Source organism: Schistocerca serialis, chromosome 3, assembly GCF_023864345.2.
Source record: "Schistocerca serialis cubense isolate TAMUIC-IGC-003099 chromosome 3, iqSchSeri2.2, whole genome shotgun sequence".
Classification (NCBI taxonomy): Eukaryota; Metazoa; Arthropoda; class Insecta; order Orthoptera; family Acrididae; genus Schistocerca; species Schistocerca serialis.
This window is the reverse complement of record NC_064640.1, coordinates 497,293,313-497,318,629: the sequence shown is the minus strand read 5'-3', so window position 1 is coordinate 497,318,629 and position 25,317 is coordinate 497,293,313. Positions and strand designations below refer to the sequence as shown.

The 25,317-nt window shown below is 40.5% G+C and overlaps 1 protein-coding gene across 1 annotated transcript in view; it reads left to right on the top strand.

Annotated features, from left to right (window-relative positions):
* LOC126469525 (serine/threonine-protein kinase GL21140-like) overlaps positions 1-25,317 on the top strand; it is a 215,336-nt gene that overhangs the window by 179,185 nt on the left and 10,834 nt on the right. Inside the window, exons 10-11 of the mRNA XM_050096645.1 lie at positions 805-1,047; positions 25,103-25,170. Coding sequence (XP_049952602.1) covers positions 805-1,047; positions 25,103-25,170 — 311 coding nt within the window. The remainder of the gene's footprint in view (positions 1-804; positions 1,048-25,102; positions 25,171-25,317) is intronic.

Sequence of the window (25,317 nt, the reverse complement as noted above, 5' to 3'; positions counted from 1 at the left end):
TTCCTTAAACTACCAAATAAGTTGCATGACACAGTAGAAGTGAAGTTAAAAAGGTTTCAGTGTGGTTTACAGTGAACTCCAGTAATTGAGAACGATGTCCCCGACAATCGGTGTATTTCATTCACTGTATAGAATAACAGGAAGCTGTTGACTACATAATAACCTAAAAGCAAGCTGTGTCTCTGATAGCTTTAATCCATCACACATGGCAACATAGTATAATCTGCACACAAACAGAATGTAACCATGAGTGTGTGATCCAAAAATACCCAGTTAACTAAACTCGAATGTGTGTGTTTCTTTATTTTGTGGAGCGAAGAATATACGCAGTATAGTTGGTAATATTGAAGAGTAGCTGTGAAGGAACACACAACAACTGATGTGTATGAAAGCAGCACATATCTATTGGAATGGGTTACCAAATCACATTAGAAACTGTTGAAGGAAAAGCCATCTTTAAATCTCTGCAAATTTGTAATAACTATTACATTGCTGACAACCCTCAAAGTCGGAAACTAAATTTTACACTTACAATCATTTTCATATTGGCTACGACAAATCTTAGTGACAGAGAAATTGCAGATAGCACTTCAGAAATAGTCAGCACATGGGGAGGCAGGTCATCCGGGTGGCTCTAGCACAGGCAGAAGCCCAGATGCAGCCTACTTAGTGCAGTTAGACACATAAGGCAATAATGACACACTGCTCAGCTCAGCATTTTCCAAGCATGTCTGCAGCAGCCAAAGGGTTAGTAAAATATAGAATTATTAGAACTTATGAAATATTTGTTATTTTATTTTCCAGATTGATGTTTGGGCAGCAGGAGTGATATTGTATATTTTGTTGTGTGGTTATCCTCCATTTGCGAGTCCTACAGGTGATCAAGAAGAACTCTTTGACCGTATACTGTCAGGAAACTATGAATTTAGTTCACCATATTGGGATGATGTATCAGAGCTTGCAAAAGACTTAATATCTCATATGCTTCAAATCCAGCCAGAAGTGAGATTTTCAGCTGAAGATGTATTGGATCACCATTGGATAAGAGTGAGTATCAACTTTTTAGATACAGTGAAAACCATTTACCATGAAACTGAGGGTTTCAAAATATTTTTGTATGTTAAAAGAAATTTGTATAAAAGAATACATGTGGTGGAAAAAGTAATAATTATACTGTATTTTCAATCTTGTCATATTTTATCATAATACAGTAATTAGATTTCCTGCTACAATTTACTCTTGCAGGTACGCACTGTACATTGAAAGTCTACATACAGTATACTGTTGTTTTTGGGGGAAAAGTCTGTTGTTTTTGGGGAAAAAGTCTGTTGCTTTTTGTAGTATCTTTTTTCAATATGAGATTTTCGCCAAATATTTCAGTATGATCCAGTATTTTAATTAGCTGCGCCCCTCTGTTGGAATGGGTTACCAAAACCACATCAGAAACTATTAAAGGAAAAGCCATCTTTAAAGCTCTGAAAATTTGTAATAACCATTAGTTTGCTGGCAACTCTCAAAGTGAGAAACTAATTTTTACATCTACAATCCTTTTCCTATTGGTGATAACAAATCTTAGTGACAAGAAAGTTGCAGCCAGCACTCCAGAAATATTCAACACAGTGTGATGCAGATCATCCTGCATTTCAGATGTAGCAGGGACAGAAACTTCAATGTTGATTTCATCGTCAAATTTGCATCATTGTCTATGCTGTTCTGAGCTCTGAATGTTCACCAAACTTTGTCATTATCGGCACTGTACACTTATCATCATAGATTGCAATAACTTCATCCAATGGCTACCAACTAATGTAGAAACCTTACCATATACTTCATTTAATATCGACTCAGTTTCAGTATGTTGCATTTCTGGAGGTGCCAAAGAATGTGCCATTTTGAAAAAGCCTGCATGGAGGAAACATGTTTCATTAGTAGTCATATTCCATGCTGAATTTAACATGTGGCTAATAAACTAACAGGGAAAAACTTCCTGTGCCTAGATTCTGAGTAAATATTTATAGAGCAGTAGCTTTGTTAGGAATGTCAGTAATCTTGATCACAATCCAACAGTAACTAGATAGCGGGTTTTGTTGACTACCAACCATCTTCTGATCTAGATAACAAATAAAAAAATCCCTATTCAGCTTGGCAACAGTTTGTAAGAAGCTACTAAGATTTTTAAAAACTTACAATTTTAAGAAATATTAAAAAAGTGAATTCATTAAAACCTTTGTAATCCTCAGTTTAGATTAGTTAGTTTGATGTTCCAGTGATCATTTTGCACAATAAATTGTAACGGTGTGGAACGAGTCATTTTACATTTATATTGCAATACATTCACATTGCAAATTAATTTGTAAACATGGCTGGATGCTGAACATTTATAAGTGAGTTAATCATTCCTAACCACCACCTTTCTGTCAGAATTTTATATCACTGGGTAAGTTATCAAAATTTTTTTTTAGCGGCATTGTGCACCCCCCTTTTTGTGCTAGACAATCTTAATGTGTAGTAACGAAGATCATTTTCCTCCTGGTATGGTCCCCTCAAGTGTCCCAGAGCTCTTTTGTGGACAGGTGAGTGGCACACACAGGGCCCCGAGCTATTGCAACCCATTCTTCCTTCCCAGGCTGCATTTCCTTCACCGTGTCCCTTCCTCCCCATCCTTGCTCCTTCTTCACTGCCCCCTCCTTCCCCTCTCTGTGTTATACTTTATGTTGACGTGGCTATTCACATGGTTCTCTTTATTCCTTGTGAATTTGTTTATCTTTCCTGTCCTCTTTCATCCTTTTTGGCAGTTTGGTCCCCCCTTGGGGTTTGACCTCCACTTTTAAATATTCTGTCCTTAGTGTGAACCACTTGTGGAAGAACTCCATCCCTAGCATTTACATCGTGGACTCTTGTCCCCAATTTCCTTCCCCTCTTCAGCGCCATTCCACGCTGCTAGGTCACTAGCATGTGTAGCCAGTCCATGTCGTGGAGGCATTATGTACCCATCTGGCTGAGCTTTCTGACAACACAGGGATCACACTACTGATACCTGATCTGTTGCCTCCCTGCGTATGCCAAGGAGTGGCTGCTTGTCATCCTGGAGCATCGGAACTCCTGGAAACAGCTGCCATGCCAGATGGCCCTTGCTGTGGCTGGGTGGCTCCCATGGGGGAGAGCCTCTGACCGTAGTGGAGGTATCAGGGCAGATTCTTGGTGCATGAAGCATACCAAGCTGCAGAAATTTGGGCGTTCTCAAACAGTCGTCTCTGAGTGGTAAAAGATCATTAAGTGCTGCCTTGTATGGCCCTGCAACCTTCCCTTCATTGGCTACATCTTGGGAGGAGAGCCAGGATCACCATCTTGGGATGAAACACTTTACCAGCTAGCTGGTCTGTACTAAGACAGAGGGGCACACATTCACGGCTACAAAGCCATTGTTTTCTGTGGAAAATATAGAGGACAAGTTTGGCAAAGTGGAGTCTCTTGATAAGATGCGGTCAGGCTCCCTGTTGATCAAAGCTGCTTCTATCACCCAAACAGCAGCTCTTTGTGTTTGTGACATCCCAGTGTCTATTACCCCTCACCAGTCTTTGAATGTGACCCAAGGAGTGATTTTTCATAAGAACCTTATCCTGCAAACTGATGACAAACTCCAGGCTAATCTGGAGCAATGTAGCATTCATTTTTAGATGTATACAGAAGGGTTGTAAAGGCAACTGTATTGATAGTGGTGCCTTTATTCTGGCTTTCAAGGGAGATACCCTCCCAGAGAAGGTCGAGGGTATGTGTTATCAATGTCACGTGAAGCCCTATGTCCCACCACCCATGAGTTGCTTTCGGAGTGTTTTGGGCATATATCTTCCCACTGTATGGTGGACCCTCTGTGTGGTGACTGTTGACTCCCACCCCATGAGGGAAGCCCTGTGTTATGCCACCTGTGTTTGTACATTGTCATGCCCACCACTCTACCCGCACGTCAGATTGCCCAGCTTAGATGTGAGAAAATAAGATCCAAAAAAATAAGAGTGACTCCATGCAGTTCTCTTCCTTACCCCCTCCCGCTCTCCCTTCCCTCTCCCTTTCGGCTCCCATGCCCTCCCCTCCAGGTGCCGCTCCCCTTCCCCTGCTGAAGACGTGGCCCCCCTCTTCAGCATCCGCTGGTGATGGGGCTCCCTCTCCAGTCTCCGAAAGAGGAGGAGGAGGAGGAGGAGGAGAAGAAGAAGAAGAAGAAACATAAGTCCCAGGACAAGCAGTCTTCTCCTCCCCCCCCCCTTTCCCCCAGTGCTCCCAGAGATGCTATCTCCCCCCTCACAACCTGAGTCTGACATCTTATGTGTAGATATTACCCCATCCTCATCAGTGACGACCACTGACCCTGTTACATGACCTCCCCTCAGCTTCTTTATGTCTAACCTGGACATTCGCCACACAATAATCCAGTGGAATTGCAACGGATATTACTGTTACCTACTGGAAATACAACTTCTTTCCTTTTATTCTGTGTTCTGTCTTGCTCTTCAAGAAACGCACTTCTATGATGAGCGCTCTCCAACACTCCATGGTTATCGGGCATTCTGTCGGAACTGCGATGGCCCCAATATAGCATCTGGGAGGGTGGGCACTTTGGTTCACACCGATGTCATTAGTAACTGTATCCCATTTCATACCAACCTGGAAGCAATAGCGGTATAAGTGCAAATGCTCCAGCAATCACCATTTGTATTGTGTACTTCCTTATGTTGACCTGCCTACTTTAATACAGCAACTCCTGCCCTGTATCTCCTCCTCAGGGACTTCAATGCATGCCACTCCGTGTGGGGAATACACTTTGACGGGTAGGGGTTTTCTAACTGACCAACTTATTCCAGACTTTGATTTCTCTCTTCTCAATGACAGTCCCCCTACCCACTTCAGTGCTGCTTGTGACACCTTTCCTGCTATCAATTTCACAATCTCCTCCCCTGCTCTCGTGGCTTCTCTACATTTGTCACCACATGATGTTCTTTATGACAGTGACCATGTCTCACTGATTCTATTGTTCCCCTGCCACCGCCAGGCAGATCTACATCTACATCTACATTGATACTCCGCAAGCCACCCAACGGTGTGTGGCGGAGGGCACTTTACGTGCCACTGTCATTACCTCCCTTTCCTGTTCCAGTCGCGTATGGTTCGCGGGAAGAACGACTGTCTGAAAGCCTCCGTGCGCGCTCTAATCTCTCTAATTTTACATTCGTGATCTCCTCGGGAGGTATAAGTAGGGGGAAGCAATATATTCGATACCTCATCCAGAAACGCACCCTCTCAAAACCTGGCGAGCAAGCTACACCGCGATGCAGAGCGCCTCTCTTGCAGAGTCTGCCACTTGAGTTTATTAAACATCTCCGTAATGCTATCACGGTTACCAAATAACCCGGTGACGAAACGCGCCGCTCTTCTTTGGATCTTCTCTATCTCCTCCGTCAACCCGACCTGGTACGGATCCCACACTGATGAGCAATACTCAAGTATAGGTCGAACGAGTGTTTTGTAAGCCACCTCCTTTGTTGATGGACTACATTTTCTAAGCACTCTCCCAATGAATCTCAACCTGGTACCCGCCTTACCAACAATTAATTTTATATGATCATTCCACTTCAAATCGTTCCGTACGCATACTCCCAGATATTTTACAGAAGTAACTGCTACCAGTGTTTGTTCCGCTATCATATAATCATACAATAAAGGATCCTTCTTTCTATGTATTCGCAATACATTACATTTGTCTATGTTAAGGGTCAGTTGCCACTCCCTGCACCAAGTGCCTATCCGCTGCAGATCTTCCTGTATTTCACTACAATTTTCTAATGCAGCAACTTCTCTGTATACTACAGCATCATCCGCGAAAAGCCGCATGGAACTTCCGACACTATCTACTAAGTCATTTATATATATTGTGAAAAGCAATGGTCCCATAACACTCCCCTGTGGCACGCCAGAGGTTACTTTAACGTCTGTAGACGTCTCTCCATTGATAACAACATGCTGTGTTCTGTTTGCTAAAAACTCTTCAATCCAGCCACACAGCTGGTCTGATATTCCGTAGGCTCTTACTTTGTTTATGAGGCGACAGTGCGGAACTGTATCGAACGCCTTCCGGAAGTCAAGAAAAATAGCATCTACCTGGGAGCCTGTATCTAATATTTTCTGGGTCTCATGAACAAATAAGGCGAGTTGGGTCTCACACGATCGCTGTTTCCGGAATCCATGTTGATTCCTACATAGTAGATTCTGGGTTTCCAGAAATGACATGATACGCGAGCAAAAAACATGTTCTAAAATTCTACAAGAGATCGACGTAAGAGATATAGGTCTATAGTTTTGCGCATCTGCTCGACGACCCTTCTTGAAGACTGGGACTATCTGTGCTCTTTTCCAATCATTTGGAACCCTCCGTTCCTCTAGAGACTTGCGGTACACGGCTGTTAGAAGGGGGGCAAGTTCTTTCGCGTACTCTGTGTAGAATCGAATTGGTATCCCGTCAGGTCCAGTGGACTTTCCTCTATTGAGTGATTCCAGTTGCTTTTCTATTCCTTGGACACTTATTTCGATGTCAGCCATTTTTTCGTTTGTGCGAGGATTTAGAGAAGGAACTGCAGTGCGGTCTTCCTCTGTGAAACAGCTTTGGAAAAAGGTGTTTAGTATTTCAGCTTTACGCGTGTCATCCTCTGTTTCAATGCCATCATCATCCCGTAGTGTCTGGATATGCTGTTTCGAGCCACTTACTGATTTAACGTAAGACCAGAACTTCCTAGGATTTTCTGTCAAGTCGGTACATAGAATTTTACTTTCGAATTCAATGAACGCTTCACGCATAGCCCTCCTTACGCTAACTTTGACATCGGCTGCGTTTAAACTTGGAGTGGAGCTCTCTTTGCTTTCGCAGTAGTTTCCTAACTTTGTTGTTGTACCACGGTGGGTTTTTCCCGTCCCTCACAGTTTTACTCGGCACGTACCTGTCTAAAACGCATTTTACGATTGCCTTGAACTTTTTCCATAAACACTCAACATTGTCAGTGTCGGAGCAGAAATTTTCGTTTTGATCTGTTAGGTAGTCTGAAATCTGCCTTCTATTACTCTTGCTAAACAGATAAACCTTCCTCCCTTTTTTTATATTCCTATTAACTTCCATATTCAGGGATGCTGCAACGGCCTTATGATCACTGATTCCCTGTTCTGTACATACTGAGTCGAAAAGTTCGGGTCTGTTTGTTATCAGTAGGTCCAAGATGTTATCTCCACGAGTCGGTTCTCTGTTTAATTGCTCGAGGTAATTTTCTGATAGTGCACTCAGTATAATGTCACTCGATGCTCTGTCCCTACCACCCGTCCTAAACATCTGAGTGTCCCAGTCTATATCTGGTAAATTGAAATCTCCACCTAAGACTATAACATGCTGAGAAAATTTATGTGAAATGCATTCCAAATTTTCTCTCAGTTGTTCTGCCACTAATGCTGCAGAGTCGGGAGGTCGGTAAAAGGAGCCAATTATTAACCTAGTTCGGTTGTTTAGTGTAACCTCCACCCATAATAATTCACAGGAACTATCCACTTCTACTTCACTACAGGATAAACTACTACTAACAGCGACGAACACTCCACCACCGGTTGCATGCAATCTATCCTTTCTAAACACCGTCTGTACCTTTGTAAAAATTTCGGCAGAATTTATCTCTGGCTTCAGCCAGCTTTCTGTACCTATAACGATTTCAGCTTCGGTGCTTTCTATCAGCGCTTGAAGTTCCGGTACTTTACCAACGCAGCTTCGACAGTTGACAATTACAATACCAATTGCTGCTTGGTCCCCGCATGTCCTGACTTTGCCCCGCACCTGTTGAGGCTGTTGCCCTTTCTGTACTTGCCCAAGGCCATCTAACCTAAAAAACCGCCCAGCCCACGCCACACAACCCCTGCTACCCGTGTAGCCGCTTGTTGCGTGTAGTGGACTCCTGACCTATCCAGCGGAACCCGAAACCCCACCACCCTATGGCGCAAGTCGAGGAATCTGCAGCCCACACGGTCGCAGAACCGTCTCAGCCTCTGATTCAGACCCTCCACTCGGCTCTGTACCAAAGGTCCGCAGTCAGTCCTGTCGACGATGCTGCAGATGGTGAGCTCTGCTTTCATCCCGCTAGCGAGACTGGCAGTCTTCACCAAATCAGATAGCCGCCGGAAGCCAGAGAGGATTTCCTCCGATCCATAGCGACACACATCATTGGTGCCGACATGAGCGACCACCTGCAGATGGGTGCACCCTGTACCCTTCATGGCATCCGGAAGGACCCTTTCCACATCTGGAATGACTCCCCCCGGTATGCACACGGAGTGCACATTGGTTTTCTTCCCCTCTCTTGCTGCCATTTCCCTAAGGGGCCCCATTACGCGCCTGACGTTGGAGCTCCCAACTACCAGTAAGCCCACCCTCTGCGACTGCCCGGATCTTGCAGACTGAGGGGCAACCTCTTGAACAGATAGGCCCCCATGTTGGGCATTCCGCAGAGCCAGTTGGCCTTTATATATGTCTGCTGTGCATTTCGACACCTCTCTCCCAGGTTGTATTGATGTGGTTGTGCAAGACGTCTCTGCCACTATTCTTCATGCCACTGGCACTGCTATCCCCTTATCCACAGGTCACCCTCATCACTGGCCAATACCGTGGTGGACCAAGGATGTAGCAGTCACTATTCAGGACTGCCTTCACTTTTAAGTGGCTCTCTGATGAGGTTTGCTACCTTATTAAGCAGAGTAAAAAGGAATTCTGGGAGAAGTATCTTTCCTCCCTGGGTAAGTATGCCTCTTTGTTGCAGGTTTTGTCCAAGCTCCTTAGCTTTTTTGACTGCCAGTGACAGTCAACTTTCCAGGGTCGTATGCTACAGGGTGCTCTGTGTGCTGATCCATTGGTCCGTGGAACATTTTGTGACATATTTTGCGACAGCATTGGCATCCTCGTCCTATCCTGCTACCTCTCTCTGGCACAAATGGTGAGTTGAAGAAACCCCCTCTGTTTAAACCCCCACCAAGCTAAAACGTATAATGAACCCTTCACTGGAAGGGAAGTGATGCAGGCTCTTACCTCTTTACATGACAAGGCCTCAGACCAATGTTCTATCCACAACCAGATGATCCAACACTTGGATGTTACTTAGAGGCAACACCTACTCAGGGTTTTCAACTGCATTTAGCTCACAGACGCCTTCCCCTCTGATTGGTGAGGCAGCATAGCTATCCCCAGTCTTATGCCCTGAAAGAACCCAACGTTTCTCAACAGCTACCAACCGATTAGCCTGGCCAATGCAGTTTGTGAACTGTTAACTTCCGATAATGTTTGGTACTCAAATCTCGGGGCCTTTCTTCCCCATATCAGTGTGGCTTCCAGGAAGGACAATCTACAACTGAACATTTACTCAGATTGTAAACAGCAATCCAAAAGGCTTTTACTAACTGCTGACATCTTGTTGCGATCTTTCACCTACATAAGGCATATGACATGGCTTGGCACCATCACATTTTAGTTAACCTCAATGACTGCAACTTTCGCGGCCCCCTTCAGAATTTTATCCACGAGTTTTTATTCCATCGGCTCTTCTGTTTTCGAGTCGGCGCTTCACTCAGCACCACTCGGATCCAGGAGAACAGTATCCCACATGGTCCTGTGTGAAGTGTCGCATTCTTCATTGCCGTCAATGGACTTGTAACCTTTGTTGAGTCTCTGGTTACTCTGGAGTTGTATGTTGATGGTTTTTGCATCTGATGCAGCTCCCACTTGGTAGCATCTGCTGAATGCTAGCTCCAAGGCTCCATCCACTGAGCTCTGCATAATCCCATTCCCATGATTCCAATTTTTTCCCTCCAAAATGCAGGTTTTGCGTTTTGGCCGTCGACCCACAGTACACCACAGTCCAGAACTTTATTTAGGCAACCAGTGCCTAGATATTGTAGTACTGTCATGCTTCTTGATCTTATTTTTGATAAAAAGCTGATGTGGCTGTCCCATATTCACCACTGGAAGACTGCCTGCATGCAGAAGCTCAATGCTGTCTGCTCCTGACCCGTACATCTTGGGGTGCAGACCCCAGGCTGGATTATGGTTGTCAGGTTTATAGCTCAGAGGCTCCTTTCACTCTGAAACTACTTGACACTCTTCGTCATTATGGGATGCATCTGGCTATCGGTGCAGACTGTTAGCTTGTATCTAATATAATATAATATAATATAATATAAATATAATAGAATATCTAATAATGAATCAATACTTAAATATGCAGCTCTAAAACTGGCAGTGTATTTACAGTGTGCAGCCAGTGTTTTTATAGGTGAGTGCACTGATATTTTTTCCATCACTGTACTGAGAAAAAATATCGATATAATAATGGAAAAAATATTAGTGCACCAGCGTATAAAAATATCTGCTGCACATCGGGACAGATAATGATTTTTTTTTAAATATCAGTATATTGGATTCCCGATACTTTTAAAAACAAAAATTGATTGCTTATGTGTTACATGTCCGCTGCTCCCCGGAGCACCCAAACTACCATCTCTTCTTTCCAGATACGGAGAGACACCTCCCGCAACGATGGCCCAAGTCTGCGATATGATCACCATCCTCATCCAGTCCCTTTCTCTCTGAACTCCAGCTTTCCCCTATACCACCTCTTCTCCATGCCCACTCACATACACTTCCAGGGTGCATTCCTCATCCACAACTCTGTCCTCACCTATCACAATGTCTGAAAGACTCGGTTCATTTTGAGGCTCTCTGCCGCCAATTCGTCTCCATTCTCAGTGCGTTTTGGAGTTCAGAAGTAATCTGTACTGATGGCTTGATAGTTGCTGGTCACATTGGCCTCGCTTACATTCACGTGGGATGTAATGAACTCCTCTTATTGCTGAATGGCTGAAGTGGTTTCAGTACAGAGTTGGTAGCCATCTCTCATGCTCTTGAGCTTATCCATTCCTGAATTGGTGAATCCTTTCTCATCTGTAGTGACTCTTCAAGCAATTTACAAGCATTGAGGCTTGATCAGTGTTACCTTCACCATCTATTGATCCTGACTATCCAGGATCCCCTTTTTGTTCTCAAACAATGTGGACACTTGGTGATTTGGACCCCAGGTGGCGTTGGGATCCTGACGAATAAACTCATTGTCAGGCTGGCCAAATCGTCTACCAGCAAGTTGCCTCTTGATCTTTATTCTGGAATCTGACCTTTGATCAGTATTATGCTGCCAGGTTCTAAGGATTTGGGATACAGAGTAACATACACCATCACTTCGAAACAAACTACAGGCAGTAAAGGAGACCATGAATTTGTGGATGTCCTCCATGTGGGCCTCTCACAAGGACTTCGTCCTTTCCCGGCTCAACTTTGGACGTACTTGGCTGACTCATGGTCGTATCCTCTGTTGCGAGCATCCATCCCACTGTTGTTGTGGTGCCTGTGTGACGGTGATCCACATTTTGCTGGATTTTCCCAACATAGCCACCCTGTGGTTCACTTTCTTATCCTCCTCACTCACTACCCCTGGTGTCAGCAGACGATGCCTCAATGGTTGACCTGGTCTTACAGTATATTTGTGAAGGGAGTTTTTATCAGCCTCTCAAAGGGAGAGCGCCTCAGCCTTGTTGGCCCATTGAGAGGTCGGTAGGATGACCTGTTTCCACCTCTGTATAGATAGGCAGCGGCTTTTTAGGCTTGGTGGTCTGCCTCAGTCCCCTGTTGTTTTGCTCTTCTTCCCCCTTCTTGCATGTTCTGACTGACTTGATATTATTTCTCTGTTTTCCCTCTGCTAGTCTCTTCTGGGTATTTTTGGCCGGTTTGTTTCTGTTAAGTGGCTGGGGTATATCCCCCATCACACTTATGCCTATGGAGCCTCTGGCTTCTCCCTGGATGGGGCACCTCACTTTCCTTTCCCCAATTTTTTATCCCTTGTTCTTTTCAATAGGCTTTGTTGATCTTTGGTAGAGACCTTGGGGTTTTCTTTCCTTGGCTTTCAAGCACTGGGCTCTTCTTTGGCATGTAGTTTTGTTGACTTGCCTGTTCCAGGTAGGAGGGGCTGATGACCTCGTAGTTTGGTCCCTTTGATCATCAGTCCAACCAACCAGCCTTTTGGTATTGTAATTATATACAACATAGTTCCTTTTTAATTGCAGTGAGTTATTTATAACAAACTTCATGAGGGAATAAATATACTGCGAAACAGAAGTCAGAATGGCCAACTCCTTAAGTAGATGTCTACAAGTTGATCATAGGTGAGCACCACATATTACTATCACAGCACTTTTTAAGCAGTGAAGACTGTTTCTTAAAGATCAGTTACCCCAGAACATTATTCCATATGTTGTTCTGGTCTTCAGTCCGAAAACTGGTTTGATGCGGCTATCCATGCTACTCTATCCTTTGCGAGCCTCATCATCTCCAAATAACTGCTGCTACTTAAATCCTTCTGAATCTGCTTATTGTATTTGTCTCTTGTTCTCCATCTACAAATTTTAGCCTTACACTTCCATCCAGTACTAAATTGGTGATCCTCTGATGTCTCAGAATGTCATGTCAACTGATTCCTTCTTCTAGTCAAGTTGTGCCACATATTTCTTTTCTCCTCAATTTTCTTCTGTACCTAATTAGTTATGTGATCTACCTATCTAATCATCAGCATTCTTCTGTAGCACAACATTTCAAAAGTCTCCATTCTCTTCTTGTCTAAATTGTTTATCTTCCGTGTTTCATTTCCATGCGTATCTATACTCCATAAAATACTTTCAGGAAAGACTTACTAAAACTTAGGTCTATATTGGCTGTTAACAAATTTTTCTCCTTCAGAAACACTTTCCTTGCCATTACCAGTCTACATTTTATATCCTCTCGACTTCAGGCATCAGCAGTTATTTTGCAACCTAAATAGCAAATCACATCTTCTACTTTTAGTGTGTTTGTTTTGTAACCTAATTCCCTCAGCATAACCTGATTTAATTCAACTACATTCCCATTATCCTTTTGACAAGTCCTCTGCTATCTTTGACAGAACTGGAAGGTCATTGTCAAACCTCAAAATTTTTCTCTCTTCTCCTGGACTTTAATCCCTACTGCATATTATTATTATTATTCAGGGTGTGTACGACCTGGGACAACCGGGAGATCCGAGAAAAACCCGGGAATTTTTTCATCCAGGAGAAAACAGGGAAAAACCCAGGATATTTTTAGAATTCCAGGAATTTTTCATTGTTTTAGTTTTCAGTTAAATTTTTGTATATTGACTGGTAAGAACCGATACTCTAACAAAGAATATTACTGTATCCCGCTACTGCAGAATAATACTTCAACAATAAAACATAAACGAGAGAGAAAAATGAAAATAACTAGAAATTGCAAAGGAAATGCCCCATATACAACAACAACAACACAAACACAGTGCTCATGCAAGCGTCTGCCAATTGAAAATGTGTCGAAGGCTTTAGGAAGACTAAGCAGTGCTTCATAACAACAAATTGCTTCCAATGAGCGTGAAGTCACAACTGTTTACATTCAATTTGTTTTAGCAGTTACGCGCGGGCGCATGTGCAGTTGAGTCACGTTTGAGTAGTAGATTCTCCCGCTTCTGGCCACAGGAAGGTGGCTGTTGGCTGTGCAAGCAGTCGCAGCAAGAAGCTAGATGCTACTGGGAAAAGGGGCCGCCAAATTCACATTCTTGAGGAAAAAAAATTGTTTCATAAAGCCCCTAGCACCCAGTGCACGTTTGTCTATCGATTATTCGTATGATTTTGAAATGCTTCCCTGTTGGTTTATGAATATTTTTGAACATATTTTAAGTTTATTTCTGAATGAACTTATGATTCAACTTTTGAATGCATGCATAGTGTATGTGATGTCTCTGTCAGGAGACTCCTCGTTGCATCGAGAAATAAACTTTCCGCAGACAAAAAGGGGACAGGGCTATACAAGCTGAGGGAGTAAAGCCGAAAAGATGGATGCCAATCGCTGTGTGATTAAATGGTTGACTGGGTTTGCGAATGATCAGCGAAATCCCTAGATTCAGACTACCAGAATGGAAATAAATGACTGACAGGAATAACAGGTGAGAAAGATTCCATATTATCTTCTCGGTGTATCCAAGAAAATGAAATTTTGACAGAAAATTTTGGGCCAGATCGCTACACTAGTAAGGACCAATAGGACAGTCCCCGGCTAGCAGCCGCGTACGTTCTATTCAGGAAGTAACGTGGAAAACGTGTTGTACGAACACGTAATAACACCTAACCGGAAAATAATCGCGGAATAACTAAACCTGTGAGTCTGGCAAGGTTAGTGAAGTTAATCGGCGAACAAATGTTGACAGTGGCAGCAATAGCTACAGAATTGGTGATGACAAGACTGTTTGTTAGAATGAGGAAGGAGAAGAAATGGGGACATCACACAAATTATGGAAGAATACTACGATTCCAAATTTATATAAAAATTTCGTAATACTACTTTTCGATCTCATGCTTGAGAAGCTGGTGCGTATGAGTAAAATGTGAAACTATTTCCTAACATAAAGCATTTTGCTTGTAGTAGGCCTTATAGGCGTTTGACATTGGTACTTTGTGGATTATATTCTGTTGTGTTATAGAAATGGCCATTTGTGCCAAAACAATCTTGTTTATTTGGTGTGTTACAAAATTGCTGCCATATTAGAAAGGCCTATTTCGTTTTATCTAGCACATAGTGACAAAATAGACGTAATCAGATCGAGAAACCACACCAGTCTTAGCTATTATTTGTATTAATAGCTTTTTCAGTATTAGATAACAACATTTCTATTTTTCATGTAGCAAAACGTTTGATGAACTTCGATGAGGTAATAGATTCTTTCACAGAAAGCTGCAGCAAGATTAGAGAGAAAAAATGCTAGGAGCTAAGGTTTGAAGAAATGTGTAATTTCTTGCTTATCTCTTGTCAGTATTGGTTTTATATATCCTATATTTAATTTTATGTCACACAAAACAGCAAGTTATTAACTAATAGGCAATAAAGAGTTCAGATTTTCTGAAGAGTTCTTGTTCTCTCGATTACAAATAATCCCATCCGCTATTAATTGCGAGATTTGTTTTTTTTAAGAGGGGCAGGCTGTCAAACCGACCGACTGGGAGCAGGAGAGGCACCACAGGACATTTCAATTTCCACTCTCCTGAATGTAGTTTGGACGTGCGGTAGAAAAATGCTTTATGAAGAGGCATGGCACTGCACGTTGGCATGCTGAAGACCAAATAATGTGTCTTATATTTCCTCGAGTACATATGTTTTATGTTTCAGACTTTTCAGAAAGATGTACGCTACAAGATGAACATATTTTGAAAATTCGATTTTTTTTAGTATTGACCCGGTTCGCAAGTGTCGTAGATCCGGGATTGATGTGCAGAGCAGTCTGAGTTATAGTGGGTAGTCTCCACGTGGCCCGTGTTTACATTTAGTGATTTTGCTGTCTTCCCTTCGTTTACTCTCACGTTAAATGAAAACAAAACGGATATCTGTGGTCGGGAGCTATCAAGTGAATTAACACATTCATATAATTACGGAAGGCTGAAATATTTCATTAGTTTTAGATTTTATTTTATTTCCACCTTTTTGACAGTCAAGCATTAATCGCTTTGTGGAACACTGATGTTATCTTCGGCTGTTTGCTAAAGAAATTTGACTTTTGTTAACCTTTTCCACAGAGACAGTCAATGTATTTGAAATGAAGTGTTTAATTCCATACTATGGGCTAGTTTCAACTGTTCACTGCATTTCAAGTGCAAGTTTTCATTTTGTAAAGAACCTAACATGATGTAATACAGTACTGGTGCTCCAAGAAAATTTACACCCCAAAAACCACACTGAAAAGCTTAATATCAGGTCGAGGTCTAATTCATTGGGAATATGGACATACGAATGTGCCCTTTAAGTATGCACTTTAAATATGCACATTTTAGTGTGGTCCACGAAATTCCGATGCTCTTGGAGTATCCTCTGATGTCTTGTTTCTTTTATGACATAATGTATGATCTTTCAATGTTTTACAAGTACTTACATACAGGCTTCCTACATCATGATAGCTACCCAAGCGTGGTGTCGCCTGTTATCTGCGCTCTCTGTAAACTGCTGAAACGAACCTATTTTTTAACAGGTCGCGGGAAAATATTGCACATAGTGGTTTGAAAATCGTTACTTTAAAAGTAAATATCCTTTTACGTAAGTTGAACTATGTGGAAGAATGTATCATGAATTTATTAAATCACAGAGCATTTGACTCTCATTTAAAAATCAACTCTTTGATTACGAGCCATTTAGAATAATTTCGAACCCTGAAGATCAGACATTAATCTCATTATTAAAAATTTTACTGGCACATATGTGTGATACATGTTAAAGTGTAACACGCGCAAAAAAGATCAACAGTATATGCAAAAGCTTAGCTTCTCTTGAAGCTTATTAACCTTAGAGACCAATATTATATGTGACAGCTTTGCTTTTCTTGTAGCAACACTATGTATATTAATTTAAACGATTAACTTTCCCTGTTTGTGTGTTCGCACTACTTAACAGTGATGTTGCTGTTGGCTGACTATATCACGTGTCCTATGCTCTGAATATCCGCTGTCATCGGCTGGAGAGATCACGTGACATGAGCTACGAACAGCTTACAAAAGCGCATCGAAATCTCGATTTCAATGATTCGGAAAGTAACATGCGGTGTTTGGTGGAATTCCAATGTATACTTTCGTAATACGAAAATACGCAGCGTACATGTTGCTGCACATCAAAGATACTTCCAAAATGTGTATTTTCCCCCGAGTTTCGTTTTCGAAAGTGCCGGGAAATTGTACGGCCGTGTATAAAACCATAACCATTCAAAGGATTGATAAGAGAAAATATACTGTCACCCGGGAGAAAGTGTATTTTTAACCGGAAAATCCAGGAATTTTTTTTCCTTGTCCACGTATACACCCTTTTATTATTATTATTATTATTATTATTATTATTTTCCCATTACTGCTCGCTCAGATTGAATACTGTCAGGGATAGGTTACAACCCTGTCTCACTCTCATCTCAACCACTGCTTCCCTTCCACACCCCTCAAGTCTTATAACTGCCATCTCATATGTGTACAAGTTGTAAATAACCTTTTTCTCCCTGTATTTAACCTCTATCTTCTTAATTTCAAAGGGAGTATCCCAGTCAATACTGACAAAAGTTTTCTCTATGTCTACAAATGGTGTAAACTTAGGTTTGCCTTTCCTTAAGATACGTTCCAAGGTAAGTTTTAGGGTCAGTATTGCCTCAAGTGTTCCTGCATTTCTCCAGTATGGAATCTGATACTCCACCAGGTCAGCTTATACAAGTTTCTTCATTGTTGTATAAAGAATTCATGTTAGTATTTTGCAGCTGTGATGTATTAAACTGACAATTTGGTAATATTCACACTTGTCAGCAATTGCTTTCTTTGGAATTTGAATTATTGTATTCTACTTGAAGTCTGAGGGTATTTCACCAGTCTTATCCTTCTTGCATACCAGATAGAAGAATTTTGTCATGACTGGCTCTCCTGAGGTTATCAGTAGTTGTGACTGAATGTATTCTACTCCTGGGGCCTTGTTTTGACTTAGGTCTTTCAGTCCCCTGTCAAGTTGTTCTCACAGTATTGCAGTCCCGTTTTCTCTGTTTATATAATACATTTCATTAACAAGATATTACTAAGTGAGTGGTACAGTGTTTTGCCATTCTTTTTGTGGAATAGCGTGTCGTGATTTGAGGGTCCCTCTGGCAGTTAAGTTCCTGTGACCACTTCTTAACTGTGCAGCATTCTGGCAGTCACACCAACAGAGGGCACTGGTTACTTATTATAGCTTGTTGTTTCATCCATGTGGCTTCTTTCCCTATTTGTTTTATGATTTTGATATTGTTCTGTTTGCTCCATAAGCGTTTTCTTATGTATATCATTATACCGTATTTTTATCTAAAATTCACCCCAAGAGCGCATAGGAAATATTGTCACTTAGCTACCATATTTCCTTTTTAACAGTCTGACTTTAGTTGTGTTTTTAATTTATTGCATTTTACTATTGGTGAGCTCACTATAGGCTTTACATATTGTATTCTTTTTATTCCATACCGTACAGTTATTTAACTGACAAATATGTGTACACCAACATTAGCAGCATCTAATGAGCTTACAACACAAAAATTTTGTGGTTACTGTATAGCAGTTTATGAACAGTACTGCTGTTACCAGGCCGACTCCGTTGACACTGTGGCCTAGTGTATACAATATTTTAAATGTGTACAACAGTGCTAGGCTGATTTTGTGTTTATCTTTTGATGGTGCCACTATGGCTCCATTGTATTGGGACATGTTTTTTAAACAGATGTTCCTCATCATGTTTAAAGCACATTTTCCTTGTGTATTCAGTAATACTTTTCATTAAGACCAATTTTATTGTTTTAAGATGCAGACAACCCACTAGCTATACCTGTGTTTTTTTCCATGTTTTGCTGCACATCTGAAGATGGTCATTGCTGACGGAAACTGGTAGTCTAAGGACCTTACAAGTTCGTGGTCATTTATTCTATATCTCCCTCTCCTCTTCATCTAAGTCCTTGTCCATTTCTATAATATTGCCTTCAAGTTCATCTCCCTTGTACAGACCCCCTATATACCCCTTACACCTTTCAGCTTTCCGTTCTGTGCTTAAGACTGGTTTTCCATCTGAGCTCTTGATACTCGTACATTTGTCCTCTAGCCATCCCTACTTAGCCATTTTGCACTCCTGTCAATCTCAGTTTATAGACACTTATCTTCCCATTCACCTGTTTAATTTGCTGCATTTTTATATTTTCTACTTTCATCAGTTAAATCCAGTACCTCCTGTGTTACCCAAGGAGTTCTAGTGGGCCTTGACTTTTTACTTATTTAGTCCTCTGCTGCCATCACTGTTCCATCTCTCAAAGCTACCAGTTTGTCTTCTACTGTATTCCTTTCCCCTGTTTTAGTCAACCTTACCTAATGCTCCCTGTGAAACCCTCGACATCCTCTGCTTCTTTCAAATTATCCAGGTCCCATCTACTTAATATCCTACTGTATTGGAATTTTCTGTTTTAATCTACAGTACATAACTAATAAAGTGTGGTCAGAGTCCACATCTTCCCATGGAACTGTCTTAAAATTTTAAATATGGTTCTGGAATCTCAGTCTTATTGTTATATAAATAAGCTGAAAACTTCGGGTGTGTCCAGGTTTCTTCCATATATACAACCATCTTTCATGAATCTTAAACCAAGTGTTGCTGATGATTAAATTATGCTCTGTGCAAAATCCTACCAGGTGGCTTCCTTTTTCATTCCTTTCTCTAGCTTGTATTCACCTACTATTTTTCCTTTTCTTCATTTTCCTAAAATCAAATACCAGCCCCCTGTCACATTTCTTGTAACTCATCATGCATTTCTGTAAACTCTTCATTGCAGAGCCAGTTGGCATATAAACTTGTACTACTGTGGTGGGTGTGGGCTTCTTGTACAGTTAGCTGTGATAATGCATTCAGTATGCTGTTCGTTGTAGCTTACCCACATTTCTGTTTTCCTGTTCATTATTAAACCCATTCCTGCATTACCCCTATTTGATGTTGTATTTATAATCCTGTATTCACCTGATCAGAAGTCCTGTTCCTCCTGCCACCAGACTTCTCTAATTATCTCTATATATAACTTCAACCTATCCATTTCCCTTTTTAAAGATTCAAACCTACCGGCTCATTTAAGGATCTAACATTCCACACTTCAGTCCGCAGAATGCCACCTTTGTTTCTCCTGATGATAACATCCTCCTGAGTAGTCCGTACCTGGAGATCCAAATGGGAGACTATTTTACCTCAGAATATTTTATCCAGGAAGATGCCCTCGTCATTCAACAATACTGTGGAGCTGCATGCCCTCGAGAAAAATTATGGTTGTAGTTTCCCCTTGCTTTCAGCCATTCACAGTACCAGCACAGCAAGGCCATTTTGATTGATGTTACAAGGTCAGATCAGTCAATTATCCAGAATGTTGCCCATGCAACTACTGAAAAGGCAGCTGCCCCTGTTCAGGAACCACATGTCTGACCTCTCAACAGATACCCCTCCATTGTTGTTGCACCTATGTACTGCTATCTCTATTTCTGAAACATGCAAGCCTCCCCACCAGTGGCAAGTTCCGTGGTTCATGACATTATTGAATTAAAATATGCTAAATATATCAACTTACTGATATGTCTCCCATAAGATTTGCAGTGATTTGAAATGCAAATGTGTCTGTACTGAGTTGTTTTTGGAGTTCGAAGTTTCCCAGTTTGAATTCTCATCAGTATCTGAGGCTTTTATTATTTATTATTTCCTCACTTTACGTTACACTTACCATTGGTGTAGTTCTCATAGATGTGCAGAACTGAATATGTTACGTCTTTTTAAATTTGAGAGTGATACCATTAGCAGAAAACCAGTCACTGATACTTTTAAGAACATTTTTTACCATTTCTTCTGTTTCTGTATTTATGCTTGGATTGATCCCCAGTCAGAATAATTTCCCTTAACTACAGTGATTGATTTACTAAGTACAACTTTACTGCATTCATTTGGTTAGGTATGACGTTATCCATCTATCCCATAAAACTACATTTTCTCTAGGAGAATACTGTGATTCATGCAATCAAATGCCTTAGATGGGTCCCAGAATATACCATCCAGTGCTATTTTATTATTTAATGCTTGTAAAATTTGGTGACTGAACATATAAACAGTATTCTCAGTAGAGAAAGTCTTCTGAAATCCAAACTGTGATTTGCAAGGATGTTATTGTTGCTCGGGTGAGATACAGTTATAGAATACATCACCTTTTCAAAAATTTTGGAAATTGATATCAGCAGTGAAACAGATGGGTGGTTATTGACATCTCTCCTATCGTCTTTCTTAAATAGGGTTTTGACACTGGCATATTTCAGTCTCTCTGGAAAAATGCCGTGAGTTAGTAATGCATTACATATTTCAGATAAGATCAGGCTTGTTTTATGGAAACAAATTTGTAGTACTTCATTGGAAACACCATCAGAACCAGATGAACATTTATTTTTAAGAGAATATATAATTTCCTTAATTTGACAGGGAGAAGTTGCTGATAAGTTCCTTTGATTGAATGTTATGAGAATTGTTTTTTCAGTGTGGTACTGTGATTTTTCTGTTGAACTGTTTGTCTCTGTACTTTCTACTGTACTTAAGAAATGATTGATAAATATATTTACTGCATGTGACACATCATTTATAGTCCTGCCATTCAGTTTAATAGTGCTGTTATCCTGATTTGTGGCTGGTTGTCATGTATCTCATTTTTCTGAATGCTAAATAGCCTTATTACTGTTTTCTGGCATTATGTGCATGTTTCTTGATTTTTAATAATTTTCCTTAGTACCTTTGAGTAGTTTTTGTGTGTGCTACTACAGCAGGATCTGTACTTGTTCTTGCCAACAGACACATTTCTATTTTCCTTTCACAAGATGCTTTAATTTTTTTCTTCTTTTTTACATGGCTGTTTAATATTTTTTCTGATTTTCTTATGTGGAAAGCTATTTTCAAATAATGGTATGATTTATAATGGGATAGAGTAAATTTTGTGTTGGCATTTGGTTCATTACAAATTTCAACCCAGGTCATCTCTTGTGAACTATTCTTAAAAACATTTTTCCTGGAGTCATTAATTATTCTAACTGATTTCCACTGAGGAGTAGCCATGCTGTAAAACACTGTTATTTATCCTAACCAACTGTGCATCATGATCAAAGAGTATTTGTTCCTATTTTCTTGCTTTGAGCTTCACCAAAGGAAACATTATCAATTTATCCACCCCTGTTGGAAAGTTAATTACTGAGCTCAAATTGTAGGATCTAAATAATGTTTCTAAATAATTTTTCCTGTCTGAATTCTCTAGAAAAATCTATATTGAAGTCACCACAGACTATGAACTGCTTGCTGCTGTCTGACAGATGTCAGCAAGGAATCCAGATTCTTCGTAAAAAGCACATTACCCATGATCTACATACAGTTATAATTAAAAACAGACTCTTTTTCGGTCTTACTTCAAATCACACAGTTCTATCTCTTGGTCACTACAAAATTTACTTGTCTCATTATCATTGAACTTGTGTTCTGTGTGAACATAGTAAGAACTCTCCCTTTTCCTGTATTAGTTCAACACAAGTAAGCTGCTAGAGTGTAATCTCTTATATGTTACTTATAGCCAACAATATTTATAGAACATATCAAATGAAGACTGTCTATAACTCTGCAAACTAAATGGCGGAGTATTCATGTGAACCAGAATAGAAATAAATATGAGACACGTCCTGATTAAGTTGAATAAAGTCCAGGCACTAATGGCCAGTAAGTATGTGTTCAGTAATCAAAGTTGTTCCATTAAGTGCCGGGCGCGGTGGTCTCGCGGTTCTAGGCGCTCAGTTCAGAGCCGCGCGACTGCTACGGTCGCAGGTTCGAATCCTGCCTCGGGCATGGATGTGTGTGATGTCCTTACGTTAGTTAGGTTTAATTAGTTCTAAGTTCTAGGGGACTGATGACCACAGATGTTAAGTCCCATAGTGCTCAGAGCCATTTGAACCATTTTGTTCCATTAAGTCAAACAATGGGGGAAACAACAAATTCACAGTTGATAGCAGTACGCACACAGTAAACAGTCACGGCTGTTGGAGTCCACAGCTAGAGGCGAAAGATTTCCCCCTGAATATGATTACAACTTGGATGACAATTTTATTGGGTAACTAGCAGTAAACCAGCCAGTTTCGTTGGCTTTGGAGACATCTTTCACACCACATTGTCCTAGTATTATGTGCAATACAGATCACTACAAATCTGTAGTCATAGTCTGTAAAACTTAGTCAGCTTCACTACAAACATTTCTTGATACTATACCATTCCTTTTTTTTGAAACATCTTTCAAGCAGCCTGAATTTGCAGAAAATACAATAGCTATTTGTTTTGAAAGTTCATTAGCTCTTACCAACAATAAAGGTTCTGATGATAGAGCGTTCTGAGACTTGACTTGTTACAACAAAGTAAACCAAATAAGCAATTAAGTCTCTACATCTTGGTGTTTGGGCCTTCTTATATTTTTCTTGAACATACTGCACTGAGATCTTGCCATAATTTGATCTCTCTTTCATTATTGTTGACAGTGTAGTGTTACCAATGCCAGACATTTTAGAGATTTTTGTTAATGATCGCTACTTATCACGTGCCTGAGTTTCTCCATTTTCAGTTTAAACAAAATAGTTGTTTATTTTTGACTTTATTTCTCTCCCATTGTGTGAAAAATTATGGTATATCTATTTAAAAACAAAAACTACAAAACAATTTTGACACAAAACCCACAGATTTCAACACACAATGCACCCATAACTGATTCCGAAAACTGGTAAAGTGTTTTGACTATGGCAGCAGTAACGGCTCAAGAGTATACATGTTCACAAATTTTTCAGATTCATATAAATACGAGAGAGTGAAATTAATAGCGTCTGCTGTGTAACAGTTATGTTTATCAACACATTTATACAACTACAGCCACTTGCAGCAATAATAATAATAAGCATACCTTGTCTGAAGAAAGAAAGAATTGTTGTTGTGGAATTATGTTGTTTTGTACATAATTAAGTACAGTTTAGGGCAAGAACAAAATAATGTTTAAACTTTCAATACTTTGTTTCATGTTTTTGTGTAAGTTGGAGCGTGTTTTTTTAAGCACACAGTCATCGATCCCACATTTAAGTGAATATCAAGTAAACCAGGGAGACAGCTTTTCAGGATTGTTCATATATACAATGTGGGCCTACAACATGTATAAACCTGACCCACCATAAGATTAACAGATGTCAGAAGCACGAATAAATTGTACATGTTCACAATCAACAATGGTACACATCATGGTTCTCAGTGTGTCAAATGGATTACTTTATGATAAAATCCAAATCTTAGTATACTGCATCTCATTCAGAATCCCACAAATTATGTTTTTCTATCAGTATAACTATAACACATACTGATGTTCGATCTAATTTTACTATATAGCGAGTAAATTGGTATATCTGAGGAGTGTGGTACCATCTAGCCCAGATCACATCACGTCTTGTGGGATTTATGCCAAACAAACAGAGAAAAAGTCTGCTACACTGTGCAACCACCTGGTGGCATTGACCTGATCTTGTAGGGGCTAGCTGTTCATGCCGTAGCCATCCACATTGTTTCCAAATCTGTATGTATTTGGCCCATAAGGCAATTATATCATGCCAGTTGCGCTTACGCAAAAGCTCCTTAACACATGCACTACTGAGGGCGTGCTTGCGACACAAAGGCCAGGTTTCACACAGTCTAGAGGAGTAGCCGTGCAGCATAGCGCAGTAGATTTTGTGCTGTCTATTTCAGATTACAGCATTTACATTACATTTAATAACACTCAAAGAACAATAACCAATAAATACGCAAGGTGTCAAAAGTTAGGGTGCTTGCATGCTCTTGTGCTCTTTCACAACAGCTACCACCGAATGGCAGTACCCAAAGACCAGTGGTAACGTACAAACAGTAGAAACCCTGTTTACTTTGATTGGTGTAAAATAAATAAATGAATGTTGACGATGTTGAGATGATGGAAAACAGCTATATTTGTTTATCTAATGTTGTTTGCTTTGTGTTAAAAGAAAAAAAACAGTGTGAAAAATTACACAGTATTTCATTGGGACCTCAGCATTATTTCCAGGTTACCTGATTTTTCATGTTTAGCATTTTGTGCTAAATGTTTTTCATTGTTTATAAAGCAGGGGCAAGTCACTTGAACCCTGAGAGGGTCCCTCTCAACCTGAGGTCTGGGTCACATGCCTCTCTTTTTCTGACTCAGTCTATCGCTCTTTCTTCCCTGACGAAGGAACTAACAATATTGAAAGCTAGATATCTTGTTACACTGTGTCAGTCAGTATACTCACCTTGTAATTTTGCAAATTTCTTGTGACATTAATGACTACTGTTTTATAGGTTGCACAACTAGATGAATGTGTTGAAGAACTTCAACTTGATGACGGTGTGGCTGGGGCTGTCAGTAGGTAATGTCATTCAGATAAATTTCTTTTTCTCATCTCTCAGTATTTGTGACAAATTATTGTATAATCAAGTTACATGGGAACTTGTTTTATTGATGTTTACAAACTAGGTAATAGATCTGAATGAATGTAGATTAGAACATTGGTTTG